The following is a 21,987-nucleotide window of genomic DNA, read 5'->3' as shown; positions in this document are numbered from 1 at the left end:
AAGGCACTGAGAACACACTCAGGGTCAAGGAGGAAGAGTCTGCATGACATGGGGAAGGTGAGGTGACACAGACAAGATGAATGAGCCACACAAGGACTTAACAAGCCCAAAGATTTCACCTCAGGTGAACACGCTTTTCTTTTGAGAATTTGTTTACTTCAGGATCAGAAAATGGACTCTGCAGAGGAGTGTGGACGTGGTGACCAGGCCGTGGCAGGACCCTGTGGTCACAGGAAAGTATGTGTACACATCCCAACAGGACAAGACCGTCAATGTGCTTTTCCTTTTATTATAAAAGTAAAATAAAAAATAGCATTTATAAATCCAACATTTCTTTTCTTAAAGTATTTGATCTAAAAACATATTTACAATAGCAAAATGCAGAAAAGGGGAAAATACCATTTTTAGCACTGATTTTGACTATGTTTAAATATTGGCACACAAACCTTCTTTTTCAAATCACAGAGATAACTGCATTAGAAAAAGCAGTAAGCCTTTGTAATTACACACCAAGGGGCTCTCATTTTAAAATATCTCATTGAAACTATCCTTAATAAAATATTGAGAATTTTTAAATTTTTAATCTGGATGCATGACAGTGCCATGGATGGCCAGGAAGAATACCAGGTGGGGACTGTGACACCTAATGACAGTGGGGACGCAGCGGAGGGACAGCAGCAATGACGACAGAAAGCAGCTGGGAAAGCTCAGCCAGGCAGGCACCTGGCCCCCGGGGAGGCACCAGCGCCACCCAAGGCCGTGACTGCGGTGCCGCCCGCACCTGGGCCGGGCCGGACTTCACTTAGGAACCAAGAGAGGAAGGCAAGTTGAAAAGGCCTTGAGTAAATCCAGAACGATCCAGGCCAGCCCGTTTTCCTCGGAGCACCTTGGACGCACTTTACCTTCCTGGTTTGGAACATGCAGACTTTCAGAGCTCTGGTTTCCAGGATGTGGGAAACGGCCGGAGGGCTAAATTTTGCCTTCTACAGGTCCTTCCTGCCCGAAGTCGCGGGGCATTTTGTTAAGAGTCAGCAGTGAGCCGCCGCCGGTCAGAGACTCCGTGAAGCTGAGTTTGTGGAAGGACGTCTCCACGCCGCTGTCGCAGATGCTGTCGCCGCAGAGCTCGTCTGAGGGGAGAACACATGTGTTCACTGGGGCGCAGCCGGACACCCGGCGGAGCCTCTGCTCTCGTCTGCTTTTCGTCCCAGCCGGGCTCCAAGTTTGGATCTGAAAGGCCTGTGTGCTATTCCCGCCCGTTAGTTTCTACAAGTCACCACATTCCGCCTACATCGCCTGCCTGTTGGCTGCTGTTCACAGCGGGGGGAGGGGCAGAAAGCACCCAAAGTAATATAAAAACTGTGAAGATACCAAAATTAGCAAAATGTTTTCACATCTCTTTTCTTACATCCTTACAACCTAGCCTCACATTTATGAGAATCCTTTCTGCATTCTCTTGACCCAATGTGTACCTTTCTTTCTTAGAAATCGGGCGTGTTTTTCCAACCACTGCATTACCTATTTTATTGCTGAAACAGGGGAAAACTGCTGAATCGAGGCAAAATAAATCGTTGACAGAAGTAGGAACTCAAGATGTCTTTCTGGGCCTCATATGCTATTAAGCACTATATACTGCCTCAAAAAACATTTTGGTAGCGAAAAAAATAAGGTGGTTTTGATGACAATGAGTCCATGCTGGACAATCGGGTCAGTATCTCCTTGTAGAAAAGTCCCCTTAGGAACCTGAATGAACGACCTGAACCAGTTCCTACAGACAGGGAGTGATCAAGGGGCCAGAAGTCAATGTACCTGAGTCAAATGTTACTTTCTGGTATCTTAGACTCCAATACGAAAATTCAGACTTTAACGGCAATGACACGGCTATTGTTATTTGTTGATTTATTCAATCACCCAATCTTTACTGGGTTTCTATTATGTGCCGGGGACTGTGAGATATTTTAAAAAATAACTGTAAGTCAAGGGCTTACAGCTTTTTAATATGTATGGACCCATTTCTTTGTGGGAGGGAACGTCAGGTAACGAGAAAGGAGATGGGGTTTGTTTTCCTGGTAGATACATGATTTCTTTCTAAAGTGTCCTGACAACGTCTGTCCTGACTTCCTAGGAGGGGCCCCCTGGCCAAGGAGATGCTGGTGCTGAAACTGAATGGCAAGAAGGAGCCAGGCTGGTGAGGATCTCCGCAGGGCCGGGGAGGAGCAGGTGCCGAGCCCCTGGGGCTGGACCAGTGAGCCGGAGCCGGAGGAAAGTGGAGCTGCACGGCTGCGGGGAAGGGCTGATGAAGGCCACGTTCAAAGCGAGAATGAATAAGGAAGAGACACTGCCTTTACTGCTCACTGTCTGTGTTCAAAGCCTCCATCAGTGCTAAGCACACAGGATGCGCTCAGTAAGGATTTGCTGAATGGATGGATGAATTGGAGGGTATACAGCAGAAGTACCACGATCTCACTAGTTTTGTCAACTGCCTGTTGTGTGGAGAAGGAACTGAAGGGAAACCAGGAGATGGGTCAGCAGCTGCCGCAGGAATGGACAGGCAGTGGAGGTGGACTGGATGAGGAGGAAGAAACTTGATGGCTGGCTGCATGGTGATTGGGACCAGGAAGCATTTGTGGGCCAGTCTTAGGTTTTTCTCTTAATCTCCCAGAGGACAGCAGTGCTTCAGACTGACGTGGCCAATATTCGGTTCGTGTGGGGTGTTCAGACTTTAATGGCAATGGCACGTAAGGAGGGCTCAGGACTGGGCTCTCTGGAGGGCTGTGACTTAGAAGGGGCATGTGGAGGGAGCAGTGAGGTGTGTGTGCTCTGGAAAAGCCAAGCGGGCTGACTGTTTGAAACAGGAGGGAATGGGCCACTGTGAAGTGTGCTGGGAGCCCCGGAGAAGATGAGAAGCGTGGTGAGCAGGCAACCAGACCCAAGGTGCCCGGATGAGAGCAGGCCAGGCCGAGGGTCAGGATGGGCCCCGACTGCAGGGGCCCAGGAGAGGAGAGAAGGCAGAAAGGACACTCCGAAGTCCTCTGCTTTGTAGGAAAGCAGAGGAATTGGGCTGTGGGTCCACGGGAAGTGGGACAAAAGGACTGTTCTTTGTTTTTGTTGACTTATTTTGAAAAGATGAGGGAAACTACACAGGCTTGCTAAGTGATCCAGCGGGAGGGAGAAACTGCGAGAGCAGGGGAAGGGATGCTGCGGGTCAGAGAGAAAACGCAGGCAATGGCGGTTTGGAGAGCGGGAGAAAAGGGAGAAAAGGGAGAAAAGGGAAGTGCGGGATGGTGAGGAGAGTCCCTCGTGTTCTGTCCTTCAGGTGGCTGACAGATGGACCCCACGATGGTGTGAGACAGGGTTGGTGTCCTGAACCCCGGGAGGAGCCGAGGAGCTGAGGGTGTGGCGGGAAAACCACAGCGTCTGCCCACAGTCTGGGTGCCAGTGCTGGTGCTGGTATGTTTTTCTCTTTTGAATTTAAAAGAGGAGAGAAATAATATTTACCTTGGCCACCCACGTGGTGTTTTTAGCATCTATTATGAATCTAAGTAAGTCACATGTCAGCGTGATTGTTCCTGGGGACAGCCCTGTACCTGAGCAGACCTGTGGGGGGAGGAGGGCGGGCGGCAGACCCTGAGAGCCCAGCAGGGAGGAGACAGACCCCTGGGATGGACATTCAGGAGACGACGGTGGGGGCATGTGCCATAGCCCACGAGAGTGAACGCGCTGGGCTGATACACTGGCCCAGGAAGCAGGAAAATGTCTCCACTGCTTTCTCTTTTTCCCCTTTACCTATGTGCTGTCTTGTGGAGTCCGGCGAGAGAGGCAGCGAGTGGGCCCGAGAGGCGGTCTCCGCCGGGCTGGGGACTGCGGAGCCCGAGGTGCAGAAGGCCGCCTGGATCACCTCGATGGCTTCGGTGTAGCCCATCTGTCTCAGGGCCTCCAGCAGCTCCCTTACTGTCCCTCCAGAGACCTGCGGGAAAGAAATAAAGAAACAGTGTGTTCCGGTGTGAAAACCTGTGCACGGAACGACCAGGCAGGCTGCCGAACAGCACACGTCTCTGCAAACAGAGACGCTGGATGGGGCGATGCCGCCACACGCTTCCCTCTGCCAAGCTGACTCCTTCACCGCAAGAGGCAGGTGGTCCAGGAAAGGTCAGGGCAAAGAAGTCTAAGCAAATACCACCTGTGAGTCAAGTTTCCTGTTTTAGCTCAAAGAGCATTCAGGAGATGACCGAGAAGAGGCTGATAGGAAGCACAGACTGAGAGAGAGAGATGCTGAGGCGGTGACGCTACCTAGAGCTAAGTTTATGCAGTGTCTCTGTTTCAGCTGAAGCTCTCAAAGCACCGAGAAACAAGAGCTATCAATCAAGTTTTCCAAAGAAAGTAATTTTACCCCCTATTTGCCTTTTAGTTTTAGAAATCACCAGGTAATGGCTCCAGGAGGAGTCACTTCACAGAAAGGTGATTCCACGTCCTGACACATGGTCAAGGCGTGATCTTGGGGACAGGAAGCAGTGACTATCCATCACTGTCTGTCATGTTTGCTCAGGGAGATCAAAGTTCTGTGATCATCCTGACCCTCTAAGTAGCATTTTCTACAGAAAATCTCAACGCATTTGAAAATAGGCAACGCCTCTAGGTATCTGAAGACAGCCTTCTAGGAAGGAGGCGTTTGATCTCAGCCTGGGCCACCCGCCCAGGACATGGGTAATGACGCATTTTTCTTCCTCAGAATGAAGGGAGATGGAAGGAGGTGGTACCCAACAGTAATGTTAACAGAGCAAAGTCCAATACACACAGCTAGCGATGTCAGGGGGTGCCGTACCTCGTAATTGTCCATGAGAGTCTTAGAAGGAGCAGGGCTCAGCCGGAAGGCATTATTGAGTATCCCCAGACCCAGTTTCTGTGCCAGAGTAGCCCAGTTTTTGTCTGGATCAGGAAATTCTAGCAACTTGTAGAGCTGCAACTTTGCATCTTCAGTCAGCTGCTTCATGTCTCCTGAAGGAAACGAAGAAGAAGCGTGACTGTCCCAGCTGAACAGAGACACACTGGACGGGGTGATGCCGCCACGCTGCTCACCCTCCCACGTGTCCTAAAGGCGGTCGAGCTATTTCCCCTGAGAGTCAGCAGAAGCCTGGTGAGTACCAGCAGTACTCAGGAAAGTATCTCGACTGCCTTTTCGTTTTTCTTTACCTATTTGCTGTCTTGTGGAAGCAGGTGAGAGCTTAAACTGCATGTTCCCCTTTCCCACCTCCAGGCCCTCCTGGTTTCTGCAATGGCCTCCGGGAGTCTGCAGACACCCTGGATGACGCTGGCGCTCCCCACCCGCTCCCACCGACAGTGGGGAGAAAACGCTGGTTAGAAGAACTCACCTTGCGCCAGTAAATCATCAGATGTAAACTCTGGCTCATATGGTTTCCCATTTAGTATGTCAAACACCTGTTGGAAGAAAAACACGGGGAACAACTGCATATTAAAGGGACTGTGAGGGAAATGTGCATTTGGGGTTTTGTCATTAAGAACTCAGATCGCCCTTCTCAGGCGGTTCTGCCCCGAGGATGGAAGAGTGGAGAGGAGTCAGGGCCGTGGCCCAGGCGCACGCAGGCCCGCTGCGGCTACAGGGCCAGGAGGCCGCGCTCCCCGGACCCTGTCTGAGAAGGGCTGAAGGACCCAGCCCGGCCTCACAGAGAGCAAGGGCAGGCCCTTCTCAGGGACCAAGCAGTCCATGCTGCCCGGTCAGCCATTTCTTGGTGAGGGTCACTGTCAGTGATGTCCCCGTGCGAGCCGGGCAAGGGCTGACCTTCCTCAGGGCAGGGATGCTGTGTCCCCTCAGTGCCCCCTCCTTTTGAGTAAAAGATGTATGAGAATGAGTTTTACAAACTTGCTCGGAGTGAGAAATGCTCACGGGGCTTGGAGTTAGCCTGGTACCATCTACACTCTAACTCAGAGGCCAGAAAAGTCTTAAGTTAGACAAACAAACTCCCCTAGCGATGGAGGCCGTTCTGTGTTCTCTGCAGTCACTTTGTGGCTGGCCGACCTGCGGAAGGATGACTTGGGTCACTGAAGTGGGTTATCTGCCTTCTGCGGTGAGGCTTCTGGGAAAGCCAGGTGCTTGGTGTAAAAGGAGAACCATGTGGTCTCTGCCAGGGTCACTTAGCTCAATCCACATGGGCCGCGAGGAAGCGGCGGGCAGCTTTAGGGTGTGGTGCAGCGCCTGCCCGTAAGAGAGCTGATTTTGTTGTGTTGGAGATCCGTGTGCTGCCCGGGTCCTCGCTCTGGCTCTTCTCGCCGGGCCAGAAAGATCTGGTAGCTGCTTTTCACCTCCAGATCTCTGGTTGGTGGAGTTCCGAGGAGGGCTTTATGTCTGTTTACTCTGTTTATATTATTGAAATCCTCAGAAAAATCTCCAGTTTCCTTTTAAGTTGAGAAATCACTTAGCCAAAGTTCAAGCAAAGCATTAACATTTTATCCTAGCTTCAGAAATGAAGATGGGACAATTCTGACATGAGTTCAGAATGGATAACTCCTAATATAAATTTTGTGTTTTCTCTCTTCTAACCCTCTCCTACAACTTAACTCTGAGCTGATTAGGAGTACACTTTTACACTCAGAACTCTGCTGACCTAGATCTTTCATGGATAAGTTTTTCAAGATAAACACAGCTCTTGACAAGCAGACTTTCTTAAGACATAAAAGGCGTGTGCTTTGGAGAATGAAGGCCCAGGGAGACCATCCGTTCTCACATGCCTGAGCCTTTGGCTCCCCTGGGAGCTGCCATCAACCTGGAGGGATACTCACCTGCCAGCTCGAGGCCATGTCCAGGGGTGTGGTTCCAGGCACGAGTCCTTCATCCTCTCCATCCTTTTCCCAAGAGTCGTCCAGGCCATAGAGAGGCTCAAAGTTCTCTGCCAGGGGATCCGCTCCTGTGAAGTTAAATTACACAGCATTGAGTGAACCCGTATCCTGTCAACTTCCAACTACCTGCAGGGGTCAGATTGTGTAAATGTATAAAACTACTTAGAAGCACAGAAAACGATTCTACTGAAATATCCAGAAACCGTCTTTTACATTCTAATTTACTTTGACTGGAAAGGTGCTGATGAAGCCCTAGATAGCCAAGGACACTTTGGAAACAAAACGCTCGGAAACTCTGACTCTCGCATTTAGTGCCGCAGGGGAGTTTTAAATTGAACAAGGAACCTTTAATCTGGGGACGAATGACAGCATTTCACAGTACTGGGGGTGTGCCCTCAGGATGAAGGTCCTAATGTTCACATTTATGTGCATTTCTCAACTATTTGCTCAAAACACTGAAGATGCTCGCTTTCTGGTGGCTTCATGTTCAGTTATGTTCTGGGTGCAGCACGGCCAATGCCCTGGTCACCACTGCAAAAACCACCGAATAAACCTGTCTTAGGATGTGTAGTCACTGAAGAATTTAGGGCTCGTCTTGGAAAATCTAGTCTTGCCCTGGCTGGTGTAGCTCAGTGGACTGAGTGTGGGCCTCGGAACCAAAAGTTCACAGGTTCAATTCCAAGTTGGGGCAGATGCCTGGGTTGCAGGCCAGGTCCCCAGTAGGGGACACGTGAGAGGCAACCACACACTGATGTTTCTCTCCCTCTCTTTCTCCCTCCCTTCCCCTCACTCTAAAAATAAGTAAACAAAATCTAAAAGAGAGAGAGAAAGAGAGAGAGAGAGAGAGAGGAAAATCTAGTCTGTTCCTTAGCCTGCAGCAGGAAACACCAAAAGTAACTCAAAGATCAGAGCTGGAGTTACTTCTCCAAGACTCAGGGACTGCTTTCATGAGGGAGTCTTTAACCGGATGCCTAATGAACAGCAAATCCTTTTGAGAAGAAGAACTTATCTTGCTGGGAGAACGTCTGATTTGCACTAATTTTAATAACAGGGAATGCCCAGTAGAGCTGAAGGAGGATCTTCATGTTATTTCTTATCTCGTCATGCCCGTCCCAGCCTGGCTCGTGAGGCAGTGAGTGTCATCTGACCATGAACACGGTGGGGACACTCAGGCGGACAGCTCACAGGACTGAGGACTGAGCAGCTGAGTTACATGGGTTCCTTAAGCGACCTTCTTCATGACTCTGATCTCAGCACTAGGTTTTTCACGTGAGTTTCCTCATTTATCTACTAAGGAATCTGTTCCTTGCTACCCCTCCCGTGGGATACTGAGAATTCAACAGAAAGCATTTTTAAAAGGGTTACAGCTTCTTGTCTGAAGACATTTCTTAACTAGAACCCTGAATTACCAGATGAGAGTGTCTTATTCAAGAGAAAGTTTAACTAGACAAAGGAGAAAACAAAAGGGTGCTGTTTATCTGGAATCTGATTTTACTTGTCAGGTGCACCAGAGAAGAAGTTCCTACATTTTTCTGGACTCAGCTTCTTATAAAGGTATGTAACCTGCTCTGTTTTCTTGAATTGATAAAGCATTTACCTTGTAAAAAAATTTAATAACCTCTAAAGTAAATCAGAACTATCATGGCAGGTTGGAGAGACCACTATCATTAAACAGTTTTTGAGGTCCTAAAGAGTCAAGGCAATAGAGACTCAAGAATGAGCAGGAATAATTTTTCCACACTTCAAAGGAGCAGAGGGTTAGGTGGAATCACACCTGCCATCCTCGAGCCGCACGGGGGACAGCAGCACAGCAGGGAGAACAAAGTGGGGAAGTTTGGACTGACAGGGTGTCATTCATCACTCTGCCCCTTCCTGGGACCCTGGGACCAGGGCGTAAAAGTTCTCCAGTTTGTTTCCTCAGCTGTCAGATGGGAATAATTATAATAATGGGATTCATCTCAAGGGGTTATGGTGGATGAAGTGAGACCGAATGGGACATGCCTGTGGCACAGAGCCCGGCTCGCAGGTCGGTCAGTAGACGCCGGTGACGTTCAGTGCCTCACACAGGACAGCACTCAGTGTGAGCCCTGTTTGCGTCCAGTCACTTCACCTTCTAAGAGACCTTTCTTGCAGAAGGAGTCTTTAAACTATCTCTCACGCCAATACACATTTTTCTCCTGAGGACTTCTGACATGACAAGACTGGTACTACTTAGAATTCTAGAAAGGAATTTACTTGAACTTTAAGATCTCTTGTCATGGGAGCCAACCTGAACAACCCCAACCCAAACCGAACAGGTGAATTGGAGAGTAAAGCCCCGAGTGACTCAGGGCAAAGCCCAGAATTACTAGCCCAAGCAGTGCTTTATGGCAGTGGAAGTGTGACTGGCCAGAGGGGACTTGTTTACTCGTGCCTTTCCGCAGCAGATCTGTGGCTCAAAGGTGGCAACAGGCTGCTGGACTGAAGCTGGGCTTGCATCCTCGTAACACTTTCCCCGACTGCCTGCCCGGCCGCCTCACCTGCTGCTTTGAGAAGCGCCGCCATCCGGGTGGACCCTCTCCCGGCCGCTATGTGCAGGGGTGTGGTTCCATCATAGGTGGTGCTGTCCACGTCGGCGTCACCCTACAGTTCGGCCCACAGGGAGAGGGGTTAGTCAAAGGTCTTGTCCTTTCGTCCCCACGTCCCTGTCTTCGTGGCTCCTTGAGTCATATTACTAGCACAGCTACTGTTTGCGGCAGGCTCTGCCGCTGAAACAATCCCCAGCTAGAGCTCCCAGGCCGGGGCGACAGGAAATGTCTGAAGCTGCGGCTCTGAAGCTTTGCATAGACATGAAGTAGATGGGAGTGGAGGCGGAGAAGCTGTTACCAACACCATGTTTTTGAAAGAGCTCCCTAAATCTTCCTTGGAATTTAAAGCAAAGGCAAATCAGTGCATCCTTTACCTCCAGGAGCAGGTAGCCAGCCAAGGAGATGTTGTCATGCTCTACGGCCAGGTGCAGCGCCGTGCGACCCGACTTCTGCTCCTGCGCGTTGATGTCCGCCCCGGTGGCCACCAGCTGCTTCAGACACGGCATGCTGTTGCTCATCACGGCTATGTGAATGGCGTTCTGACCTGCGGCCCAGGCACAAGGACAGAGTGGGAGGGCTGCTCACAGGGTGGCTCTCAGTGGGGTGGAAGGAAGTGACAGAACTGGTCCACAGAAAGGGGAGGCTGACGGGTTTCAGCACGTCTGGTGCTGGGTCACCATTCCAGGTAAGTCTTTACAGGTGCTGTCAGTCAGCTGTTCTGCACATGAACCCACAGTCTCCTCTGGGGCTCTCAGGAGACACCAAAAACGAGCAAACATTCTTCGAACAAATGATACTTTCTATATTTAAAGCCCAGGGTTTTCGGGCCTCTGCTTTTTCGCCTGCTAACTTTCCCAAGTCATCTTTAAAGGAATCAGCTACAGTGAGCAACGGAAAATGCCCACAAGAGGCGGTGAACTCCAGGTGATTAAGAAAAGTACTTTGGGTGCAAATAATGTAACACATTTGTCCAATATCTACCAACTGTTTAGGAAGCAGACAGAGAAGGTTATAGCACGACGTGTGGTTCTTCTCTTACCTTCCCCGTTGGGGCGGTCCACAAGTAGTGCTGCCTTTTTGTGCTTGAGCAAAATACTGAGGATTTTATCATGTCCTTCTTTGGCAGCGAGGTGTAAAACAGAGTTACCCAAGCGGTCCAGGAGGCTCAGGTCCGCCCCAGCCCTCAGCAAGTCCTCCACCACTGCTTCCTGCTTGGTAATCACTGCCAAGTGCAAGGGCGTCTGGGAAGTGGGAGAAGGGGCAGGAGATTACACTGTCAGTAGCAAACACTTATAACCCACAGGCTTGGCAATAGACAGAGTCCTACTGTGGGCTATTTTTCATTCCCAGGTTAACTCCTCACCTCTGTAGAGGAATTAGTCTCTGTTCCAAATCATACGCCAATGAAATATACACATTGGACCAACTTTTAGCCACTCGATTATTAAGATTATTTCTCTATTCACAATTCTTAACAGCTCTCATTTCTCCCTTCAGTCCACTGATTCTGATCTATTAACTCATCTACTAATACCTTTGTTTTTCTTGAAATTCTAGTAGGACCCTATTTTCAGCTTATAATTCCATATGTTATCAAGGCTATGGCTCTACTGAAGAAGTTTACCTGAACCACTCAGGAGAAGCCAATTAACAAAGGTTGCTGCCATTCTATACTGACACAGAAGATAAATTTGTTAAATAAAGTATCATTCTGTGGTCTGGCTCCATGAGGCCAGTCAACAGAATCCCCCAGCCCCCTTTTTAAAAGCTGACGACGGATCCCACACTTCGTAAGTGAAACCTCGGCACCACCTCACTCCGAGGGCTCAGATGGACAACGGAGCTGACCTGCTGACACCTAACAGGTGAAGAGTCCATCTGATTCCCCTGCCCCTGAAGCAGCACCTCGGTCAATGTAAATGAGACGCTTTGAAAACCTGTGTTTTCAAAATAAGTTACGACAAACAGTCACGAAAGTATGTTTCACAGAACTGAGGTCACTGACAGAACAGCAATATATTTTTTATACAAATCAGCCTATTTGACAGGAGCTTGTGAAGTCCAGCCTGTCCAGTGACAATCTGCTTAAACCTTCCCTCTCAGTGCGCAGCTGCTGGGGCAGCGCCAGTGAACACCACCCTGGTTGGCGCAGCAAGACCACACACACCAGAACTCGGGTGAAAGGCGCTCAGCTGTCTAAGTCTCTGTTACTGTGACCATTTAACGCCACAGAAACAAGAGAGGACTTTCCCCGGCAAATTCCCATTCTCCCCTTTATGTTTCTGTCTTTTAGCACTATATCCCAGCTTGAAATGGAATGATAGCCTCAAAACTTTAAATATATAGGCTATTGGCTAAAAGCCTGCCTCTTAAAAAATAAACAAGCAAGTAGATTAAATAAAAGCTTTTTTTTTATTAGCCAAAAATGCTACCTGGGGAGATGGGAAAAGGAAATAGAATGAGAAAAGATCTGAAATGATATTATTCAGAGATTAGGAGTCATCTATAGTTTCAGAGCAATTCTTTTTCATATCCTACAAATTCCCTATCGTAAGAGAGGATTTCCGTTTCGGAAGTTTTTACAAGTCTTCTCCCATGGTCCCAACGCTGGCTTCCTATGATACCTCAGGCTTTTGCTCTTACACCCCCGGATTCTATCTCACACAATTACAACATACGGGCAACTAGCAACCCTTGCGCCATGCCCGTTGGACATATGCAAACATTCTTCATAGCCAAGCAGACAGTGAGCCAGCAGCCCAACTCCTGCACAGATATCTGAGTGATACAAATCCACGAGGGGGCCTGGGTGCGGATATTCATGGCAGGACTGTGTATGGAGGTGGGAAGCAAGAGGCTGCACTCTGCCTGGAAATAGGTACTTTATAGGTGGGAGATGTGCACTACAGGATTCTCCTCAGGAACTAAAATGGTGAACAAGCTCCACACCCAGGTGCATGGGTGAATCCCATAAACAGAGAAGGCAGAAATGTAGTGACATGCAGCACAAAGCCACTTAGGCATTCTAAAAATATACGCATGAAGAATTATACAGACACATGCAAATGAGCACATGTAAAACTGGTGAAACCTGAGTAAGATAATATCACTGTCAGTTTCCTGGTTCTGGTAGAACTCTAGTTATGCAAGATGCTACCAATGGGCAAACTGGGTGAAGGGTACATGGGACCTTCTGGTACATTTTTTGCAACCATCTATGAACCTCTAATTGTATCAAAGTACAAATGAAAGGAAAAGTTAATGTGAAGCAGGACCAGTACCTATAACATAATGTGGATTGTGCGTGAGAATATACTAAAATATCTACTTATTTACAGCATTAAGATTTACAAGTTGCCAGTTATAAAACAGTCACAGGGATGTAAACACAGTGCAGCACAGGGAATATGGTCAATAATGTTATAATAATTTCTATGGTATCAGCTGGTTACTAGATTTTTCAGGGGGTCATTTTTGTAAATTTTACAACTGTCTAGTCACTATACTGTACACCTGAAATAGTGTATGTCACTATACTCGTGTACATATAATAGTGTTTAATAGTGTATGTCAACTGCACTTCCAAAATAAAAAAATACAGTTTATATGTATCTGTGGCTGATACATGGGAATATACTTACAAATACAAGAGTTACATTGGGGAGTGGGGCTGGCAGACTTGTGTGCTGCCGGGGTGGGGGGGCAACGTGGATTCTTCAAGGAATGAGCCTCCCTCTGTACCTTCAGCTCCTAGTCAGGGCACGTGCCTGGGTTGTAGGCCGAGTCCCTACAGGGGCGGGGGAGTGTGCAAGAGGCAACCACACATTGATGTTTCTCTCCCTCTCTTTCTTCCTCCCTTCCCCTCTCTCTAAAACTAAATAAAATCTTAAAAAAATTAAAAACTATAAATTTGAAATAATTGAAATCATAAAAAATGCTGGCAACACCCCCACTCATGTCTTATAGGAACATCTGCAAATAAAATAACCCATATGAAATGCCTGTGAGTGGCTGTCTACATTGGGGTGAGGGGAAGGGGAGAGGAAAATTGGGTTTCAAGGGAATAGATTTCAAAAATACTTTCAGAAAAATCTCAGCTCTATGGACTTGGGATTATTTTAGCACGTCTCTCTAGGGAGTGGGTGAGGACAGAGATCTGATCATGACAGATGGCCGCAGAAACGTTCTAAGATTAGAGAAAGGTATTTTGGGAGAATGCTTAAGACAACTGCCAAATAATCCAAATTACTTAGAGAACTATTTAAATTTCTCATCAAGAATAGTGAACGGAGAACCTTTACAGCAGATACGAAAGAGTCTAAGTCTTAGTGGTCTCTAGTTCTCAGATTGGAATTGCTGTCGGGTGTGTGTGTGTGAGACCTAGAAAGCACACCGGAATCCAGAATCCCCGCCCACGGACCAGAGTACTGGTAAGGGGGGGGGACACTAGGCCTGTGACCTCCTGAGAGTCCCAGAACCAGAAGGCTCAGAAGCGCTGAAGGTGGCGGATGCAGGGTGCTGTCTCTAACACACTGGAGTCTCGATGTACGTAACCGAATGATACAGTACGGAGTTCAGCACATAATAAATCACCACTACTAACCCTGTTGTGCGTGTCCTTTGCAGGCCCCATTTAGAAACAGAAAAACAAGTAATTCCTTGAATCTGACCTGCAGGCAGTGAAGGTAAGCAGGCTTTGAAAGCAGGACCGAGAGGTGACAACGTCGGGTTCCTAGTGTGACTTCTATGCTTGTGATGGTGACAAGGAACAGTCACTCCACAGGCCTGGGAGAATCGAGCTCTATGGGCCAAATGACTTTCCAAATACCAACTGCCCACAAAATGGCATGAAAGATATTTGAAGAAGAGACCCTTTAAATGTAGTGCATCTAAAACTGGACCTCACCCTAGTTATTTTACATCGTGAGTCAGCGAGGAATCCCTAACTCCATTTGTCCTTCGATATGAAGCATAACAGCCAGAGAGGAAGCCTTGCATCCAGGGGGAACCTGTCATTTCGCCGTATAAGGAAACACTCGCAGATAAAATCTACTGAGAGCTACAGAGAAACGTATTGGTATTTCTGCTTTGAGGAAATAAAAATGATTCGTGTCACCTCCTTTAACAACTGAGATCTGGAACAGGTCCTTTATCATGTAAATGATCATATGTGAATATTGTCCATATTTCTGGAGTGAGAGGGATGCTTGAATCAGGCATCTGAGCGCACCATCTAGGCCGAGGAGGACTGGGTAGTCCCTTCGGGCTGAGTGACCGGAAGGAGGAAACAGGACGGCAAGCTGAGTGGGCTGATACCAGTACACTGCCTAGTGCAGAGGACTGGTGGGGCCAGGGAAGGCGCCGGGGCGGGGGGGGGGAGCAGCCCTGGAAAGCTGGGCCCTCCTCCCCACGTGCTAGTGCGGACCGTAGGTCCCTTAGCCAGAGGCTGGCCCTGGTCTCCGGGCTCCCAGCACCCAGCACCCGGCATCCGGGCTGCTGCGGGTCTGCCTGGGCAGGTTCAGTCCCCTTGCCTCGCCACACATCTGCACGTGCCCATCCCATGGGTGGCCTCACTGAGGCTCCGCCCAACTTCTCTCTCGGCAGCTCTGAAGACCTCTGAGACGAGCTCCTCAGTGGCTTCTGAGCCCACCTAACTTTTATTTAGACCTGATTTGGGCAACACTCTTTGGTGTTCCCTGTTTACCTCACTCTGAGCAATCTTTCTGTTTTGGAAAGACATTTTTTCTTCCTCAAGCAGCCTTTTCATCTTTTTGTATTTTGATTTAACAGCACCCTTTGTTTGATATATATTTAATCTAAATGTTGTCAAAATGTGTTTCATCAGCTTTCAAAAATTCTTACAAATTATTCCCTTTTTCAAACTTAATCTTTTTCAATTTTACTCTGCTTGACAGATGTGATGCAGTTATGCCGGGTCCTCCCTCCAACAGGGTCTGACTCTTTGACGGCTTCTCAAGTTTCAGCTGTGCCTCCCTGCAGCAGGGAGGGTGCTGAATGTCCACAGAGCAAAGCAGCCTAATTCATTAAAAGATATCCCCAAGTGCTGGGCTTTCGGGCTTTGGGACTATCACCTGCAAAGATGTTTTGTTGTATGTTCTGCTACTGCTGCCCACATTAGAAATAACTCACACAAACCCACCCCAGGCAAACTACAGATTCTTCAGTTGTATCCTTGATATTTCTGCTTACCTGGTAGAGATCATTTCTCATGTTGATAATGTCATCCAAAACCAAACCACACGTGACTTCTAGCAGATCCCTCACAAGCTGAGCATGAAGGTGGATGATTGCTAAGTGTAAGACACTGGAACAAAAATACAATGGCAATAATCAAGCAAAGTTTTAATTAAAAAAAAAAAGATTCCCAAGATATGATGAGACTTCTAGACCGTGCCTGACTCTTACATCTAGCTTCTTTGGCCCCTCAAACGTACTGAATCTATGGAATGCCTGAGTCCGAGGTGAAGGTGCTCTTCCGCGTACCCAAGGCTCCTACACTCTTTTACGGCGCCTGCCTGGTCTCTGGGGGCATTCAGGTTTCACCCCTTGAGGTGAAAAGGCCCCTGGAGCGAGCTGAGTTCAAATCCCAGCTCTGCCTCCCTGCTATGATTCAGGGCATTTTCCCCTCTAACATTCCCTAACTTGTCCTGACATAGACAATAGATGTGAAATGCCTGAATTAGGATCTGTTCAGAAAAGTATAGCCACCCCACTTAGCCTTGCCACCATTTCTGTAAAACACAGGGTGGCGGCTTTAAAAAAGTATATTTATTTATTTATTTATTTATTTTTAGAGAGAAGGGAAGGGAGGGACAAAAAGAGGGAAAGAAACATTGATGTGAGAGAGAAATATGATCAGTTGCCTCTGTCCATCTGTCTCTCTTGAAAGTGCTCCAACTGGACCAAAACCACAACCCAGGCATGTGCCCCGACCAGGAATCGAACCAGTGACCTTTCCCTTTGACCAAGCAGGACAGTGCCCAACCAACTGAGCCACATGGGTTAGGGCTGTGGTGGCTTCTTAAGATCCTTTGAGATTCCAAGAGGGCAGAGAATGGAGTCAGGCACTTAACGAGTGGGAGAAGACTCTTGAGGCAAACTTCTAAAGGAACAATGTGAATGTATTTCCTCCTCACCCATGTTCCCTCTGCCTGACATGGTTTTGGTTGTCTCGCCTCTGCCTGGACAGTGCGTCTCCATCCTTCACATTTCAGTTCAAATCTTGCATACTCAGAGAAGACTCCCCCAACCTCCTAGGCAGAGCGAGTAGCCCCCCCTGAGTTTACCGCTTGGCTGCACAACTGCAATTTTCTACACCTCTTTCTCCCTCTCTGTCCTGTGATCTTTGTGGAGGCTGGTTTTCTGGATCAGCTTTTCTGGCCTGGCACACAGTTTAGTCACTAAAATAAGGATGACAGATGGAACCAAGGGGCTCGCACTAACGAGGTCAAAATCCTGGCATTTGCCAAGCATCACTACATTTTTTAAGTGTTAAGAAAACTTACTATTAAAATTAACTTAATAACAAACAACAACAAAAGTGGCTACTGTTTGTTGAGAGCATCTATTTACCAGAGTGCGCTAAGCACTTAACATACACCACTCTCATTTATTGTAACCAAGATCTGATGAGGTAGGTAATATTATCCTCATTTTTCAGATGATGACGCTGAGACAGGCACAACAGAAACCAGCTGGGTCACAGCGACCCAGTGGTGGGGTCTCACTACTCACCAGCAGTGAGTAGTGATGCTGGGATTTACGCCCAGGCCTGTCTTGCTCCAAAGCACCTCTTAATCCCGCTCTAGGGGAGTACGTGAAGAGTTGAGGGTGAACCCCTAGAAGATACAATGCCTTAAAGCGTGGGCAGGCTGTGACGCAGGGCACACTTAGAGCACCACACGATGACAGCAGCACACCCAGGCTGGAGACACGGGCTGGAGCTGCTCCAACTTCAAGATAACAGGTGTCATTTCATCCAGTCCTTTTTCTTCTTAATAGCAAGCGTATCGTCCCGGGAGGGCCTCAAAAACTAAACTGTAACTCCACGACTTGAGAGATACTTTTAAATAAATGATTTCAGAGTTTCGCTACTGTCTCTTGAAATGAGCGGCTGGAAGCAGACCTTCTGAAAAAAGGCCTGAAGTCTGACGCAGGCGCGATGCACATGTACCAAGAAAAACGCCACGCTTCAAAAGCAGCCCCAAAATTTCCATGTGCAGCTCAGCAGTTCATAGCAGAAGTACATTCCCCTCCCCCACAAATCCTCACACCCTCATGGGAATTTCCCCAATACCAGAAGTTTTTAATTATTTTTTTCTTTATTCTATTTTCTGTGATGACTAAGAGCCACAGGATTCAGATTCTTAGCCTCGTACGACAAGCCCAATGAAAACAACGGGCCCGAGCTCTGAAGGCCAAAAGGTATCCCTTGTGGCTCCTTTCAGGAGCCCCACCAGTGTCCCCAAGTCTCAGATCTCTGGCCTCTCGCTGTGGCGAGCCCTGACAGCCTGATTGCACAAGTATGTCTGGAGGCCTCAGAGGGGACTCTAGGTGTGGATTTCCTGCTTGGGCAGGGGAGCCCACCTCCTTGGCCCCGCTGTACATGTCTAGGGTCCTCCTACCTGTCCACACCTTCCCTGCAGTGCACCCACCGGATTGCACGCACCTGGTGTCCCTTCCCACGACCCTCCCTCCCGACACCAGCCGTTCCTTTCTAACTCGTAGGTGTGTGTTCTTTTTAGGCTCATCAATGCAGCAGGTCCCCAGGATTAAAGTGCTGCTGCCCTGCCTTGGTTAACTGCTTTCTCTTGTGGTTACACGCTACTGGGTGCTACTAGGAGCATTTAACCCTGTTAAAAAAACATTCTGCTGTTCATGGCATTACACCAAGAAGGCTATACGGGTTCCTATCATACTATGAAACAAGGCCAGTGGTTATACCACATCCTTGGTTACGCTGCAAGGAATGAGAACAAAGGTCTCTGTTTGAAAACCTGAGGTTGGCACTTTCCTAAAGAATTCGGTTCAGTTTTCAGAGGTTTACAATACAGCACTCAAGAGCTGCTTCACAGAAAAGGATTTCTCATCGTCAACACTATTTTAGGGAGGTTTTAGATGAGGCATTTGACTTGAATTTGAGGACCGCTGTCTTGTTATTTTTACAGGCCGCTGAGATTATTTTAGAAGTCTCAATGAAAAGATGAAGAAAAGAACTGTTTTAGAAAGAAGCCAGGTGGCTTTGCAAATACAAGCTCAGTCACAATGGGAATGGGAGGCACAGTGTTGGGAATGAGAGATTCCCTTACAATGTGGGCAGAGTGGGCATGAGTCTGAGCCCGTCACAGACTGACGACCATCAGCAGAGGTGGCAGAGAGGGAACCAGTCACTGGGAAACAATGACATTTGCCTCTTAATCATTTTGTTGTTGTACTTAAAAAAAAAAGACTACAGCACCCAGTATCTCCCGACACAATCCCATTTAAGCACTAACCAGGCCCAACCCTGCTTAGGCTTCTGAGGTCAGACGAGACCGGGAATGTTGAAGGATGCGGCTGGAGACCGCAGCACCTTTACTGGGCTTTCTCTTGAGTAGGCTTTCATTATAAAGAGACAAAGGAATAACGAGTGCTTCGGGGATTTGGTAGACTAAGTTTTATTATTACATTATCCAATAATTAAAATAAATGTTATTATTCTAAGTATTTGCTTACTAAATATCATTCCAAAATTTATTTCCATAAATAAAGCAAGGCTTTTCAAAAAGCACTCTTCCCCATGCACATTTCAGTTCTCTTGCCCAGAATGCTGTAGTCTTAGATGGGCATTCCAGCTACTCTAGAGTCCAAGAGGTGAGAGCCACAGGCCGGGAAGAGCAAATTATGCCACTCACCCTACTGACACATTGTCTTCCCTGAGTGAGTATTCCAGTTACAGGATCTAATAACGCACGATCGATTCTCCTTCCCGCAAGCCAGCACGCACACAATGGCGACCTCTTTTCCCCACCCCGAAACAGCCCTCGGGGACAGAAGTCCTCACTTACCTGTCCCCATTCTCATCCTGCACTGCCGTGAGATGGCGCTGCACGGCCAGCAGCATCTTCACGTCTCCCGTCACCGCGTAGTCAAACAGGGCGTTGGCGTGCCGCTTGGCAAGCTGCATGGCCTTCTCTAGAAAGAGGTTATCTGCAAGGCAACGATCGCAATCACCGCGGAGTCGCTCATACTTGCATGACAAGTATGGCATTCCTGGAGTCAAAACCACCAGCCTCCGTGTGCTGATACTTTGACACACATTGTTTTAGTTGCAAATGCTCCTCTCAGTGCTTCTGGACTGTGCTAACCCGAAACAGCACAAGTGGACCTGGGCTGACGGACAACTACAGAGGCTGGTCTAAAAAAATCTACCTACCGTTTGCTAGGGGGAAAGAAGTCCAGAAATGTCTCTTATTTTAAAAGGGACATCCGAATCATGCTGGTTGGATTTTGTTGTAATTATAAATAAGCGCTCAATCTCTTGGCGAAATAATCCTCTGTCGGGGTCTTCAGCAGCTCTCCCCTTAGGCAAGTGTCCGAAAACCCCATCTCTGCCACAGACAGACGAGCTTGCCACCAGCCACTGATGGCTTTGTAACGTTTGCTTCCTGCAGGTCAGGGATGCAAACTGTGGCCCGTGGGCCAAATCCTGTGTGTGCCCTGTTTTCATATGGCCCCCTAGGTAAGCAGGGCTTGTGCATTTTTAAAGGAGTATAGAAAATATGTGCTAGAGACCATGTGTGGCCACCAAGACTAAGTATTTACTGTCTTTCTCTTTACAGAAAGTCTCCTGAGTACAGTGGGGGACGGCCTGGACTCCAGACACGCATTCCAGTGATCACTGGCTCCAAGTACACATGAGAGTACATTGCCCCTCCTACCCCCAGCTCTTCAGAAAAAGGCATCAGGATAAAAGGAAAAGTTGTTACTTTGAGGCAAATTTCCACTTTAGCATGATGATCAAGCTACAATCTGGAGAGCAGAAACTATTATAGAAGTTACAGTCATAGAAGTTATAGATATAGTTCCTATTATCTGTGGTAGAAATGATTTAGGTTCTGTCTCGCAGTGGCTCTAAAACTGCATGGTCATGACTGGTGAAAGATAAGTAAATGAATGTACTTTGTATTCAAAGATAACACTGGGAAACTGGAAATACAAATGTGAATAAAATGACCTGACACATGCTTTTCAACAGGCACAGAGGATTCTGGAGAGCACACTGAGCTGTATATTGATAAATCACCTTTAAATTAACAAGGACAAAAAAATAAACCTGTCTTCCGAAATCATTTCTCCACCCAGCCGCGACTCATCCCCTCCCCAACCATGCAAGGAACCATCTGGGTGCTCACTTACCCTGAAACCTAGAACTCTCGCCCTTTGCTCTCACTGGGCACGGCGGAGTCGCACCCTCGTGCCCACGGCCGGCCTCCTTCTCTTGTTCTGACGTTTCGGTGACTTTCCCGGAGAGACTGGCAGCCTCTCCGTCACCACTCTCATCACAACCTTCAGGATCATTTTTAGATGAGGTGTCCACGGTTCCTAAGATAAGAGCAAAAACACCAGCCTTTTCTCAATAAAATCTACTTACTAAGTTATAACCATTGTTTCAACAGAGCTGTGGAGCTGATTTAAACTCTCAGTTCTAAAAACCATTTTTTAAAACTTGAGGTGTGACGTAACACTGTATTAATTTCAGGTGTACAATATAATGATTTGATATCTATATAGACTGAGAAATGATCATCGTAATAAAGCTTATTAACATCTGGCAGTATACATAGTTACGAAAGTTTTTTCTTGTGATAAGAACTTTTAAGATGTTAAAAAACGTCTTTTTTTATGCTTCAAAAAACTTTCATCTCTTCCCTTTATTTGTAAGGAACAAAATGAAATAAGGTTCTTTTGTGAATTATAGAAAGGTGGAATTTTTCAAGTTCATGAAAGCAGGGTACTCATTTCTTTTGTAAAGTTACTGTATTTTTCAGACCATAAGACACACCTAGGTTTTAGAGGAAAATAGGAAAGAATATTTTGAAGCAAAAAATGTGGTAAAATATTCAATAACATAAATAACATAATATTTCACCAATGTAAATGTAAACAGAACTCAACAGCAGCATTAACCACCATTATTCCCCCCAAATTTGGGAGGGGAGAGCACGTCCCCCCCAAAAAGTGCTTCTTATAGTCTGAAAAATACAGGAATTAACCAAGTAAGCTGTAAAGACATCGTCTCAGTTCGCATTCTTTAGCGTGAGAGCTATCCAGTGCATCATCTTGGACCACGCTCTTTCCGGTCCAACTCCATTATCTGACAGGGAGGACGAGTTAGCATCCGCGTTTCATGGGCAGACTGGTTCAAATCCAGGTCCTGCCACTAACAGGTATGTATGTCCCCCAGTGAGTGAGTGAACATTTCTGAACTTCAGTGTTCCCTGACTGATAAACGGAGGTGCTGGTATTTTTCTTACAGAGCAATCTTGAAGATTGCTTAAAACAAGTTAAA

At 47.5% G+C, this 21,987-nt stretch overlaps 1 protein-coding gene across 2 annotated transcripts in view; it reads right to left on the bottom strand.

Annotated features, from left to right (window-relative positions):
- Positions 1-287: 287 nt before the first annotated feature.
- The window catches only part of NFKB1 (nuclear factor kappa B subunit 1), a 127,524-nt gene continuing 105,824 nt past the window's right edge, over positions 288-21,987 (bottom strand). For both annotated transcript variants that reach the window (XM_037156879.2, XM_037156878.2), the window contains exons 14-24: positions 20,835-21,020; positions 19,484-19,625; positions 15,627-15,741; positions 10,456-10,657; positions 9,791-9,960; positions 9,369-9,471; positions 6,793-6,917; positions 5,367-5,433; positions 4,820-4,992; positions 3,784-3,964; positions 288-1,127 (exon numbers count right to left, since the gene is read on the bottom strand). In XM_037156879.2, coding sequence (XP_037012774.2) covers positions 970-1,127; positions 3,784-3,964; positions 4,820-4,992; positions 5,367-5,433; positions 6,793-6,917; positions 9,369-9,471; positions 9,791-9,960; positions 10,456-10,657; positions 15,627-15,741; positions 19,484-19,625; positions 20,835-21,020 — 1,622 coding nt within the window. In that variant the 3' untranslated portion in view covers positions 288-969. The remainder of the gene's footprint in view (positions 1,128-3,783; positions 3,965-4,819; positions 4,993-5,366; positions 5,434-6,792; positions 6,918-9,368; positions 9,472-9,790; positions 9,961-10,455; positions 10,658-15,626; positions 15,742-19,483; positions 19,626-20,834; positions 21,021-21,987) is intronic.

The sequence above is a fragment of the Artibeus jamaicensis genome, unplaced genomic scaffold (genome assembly GCF_021234435.1).
Source record: "Artibeus jamaicensis isolate MK-2021 breed Jamaican fruit bat unplaced genomic scaffold, CSHL_Jam_final contig_452, whole genome shotgun sequence".
Taxonomy (NCBI): domain Eukaryota; kingdom Metazoa; phylum Chordata; class Mammalia; order Chiroptera; family Phyllostomidae; genus Artibeus; species Artibeus jamaicensis.
Note: the sequence above shows the minus strand (reverse complement) of the source record. Positions and strands in the feature narration are given on the sequence as shown.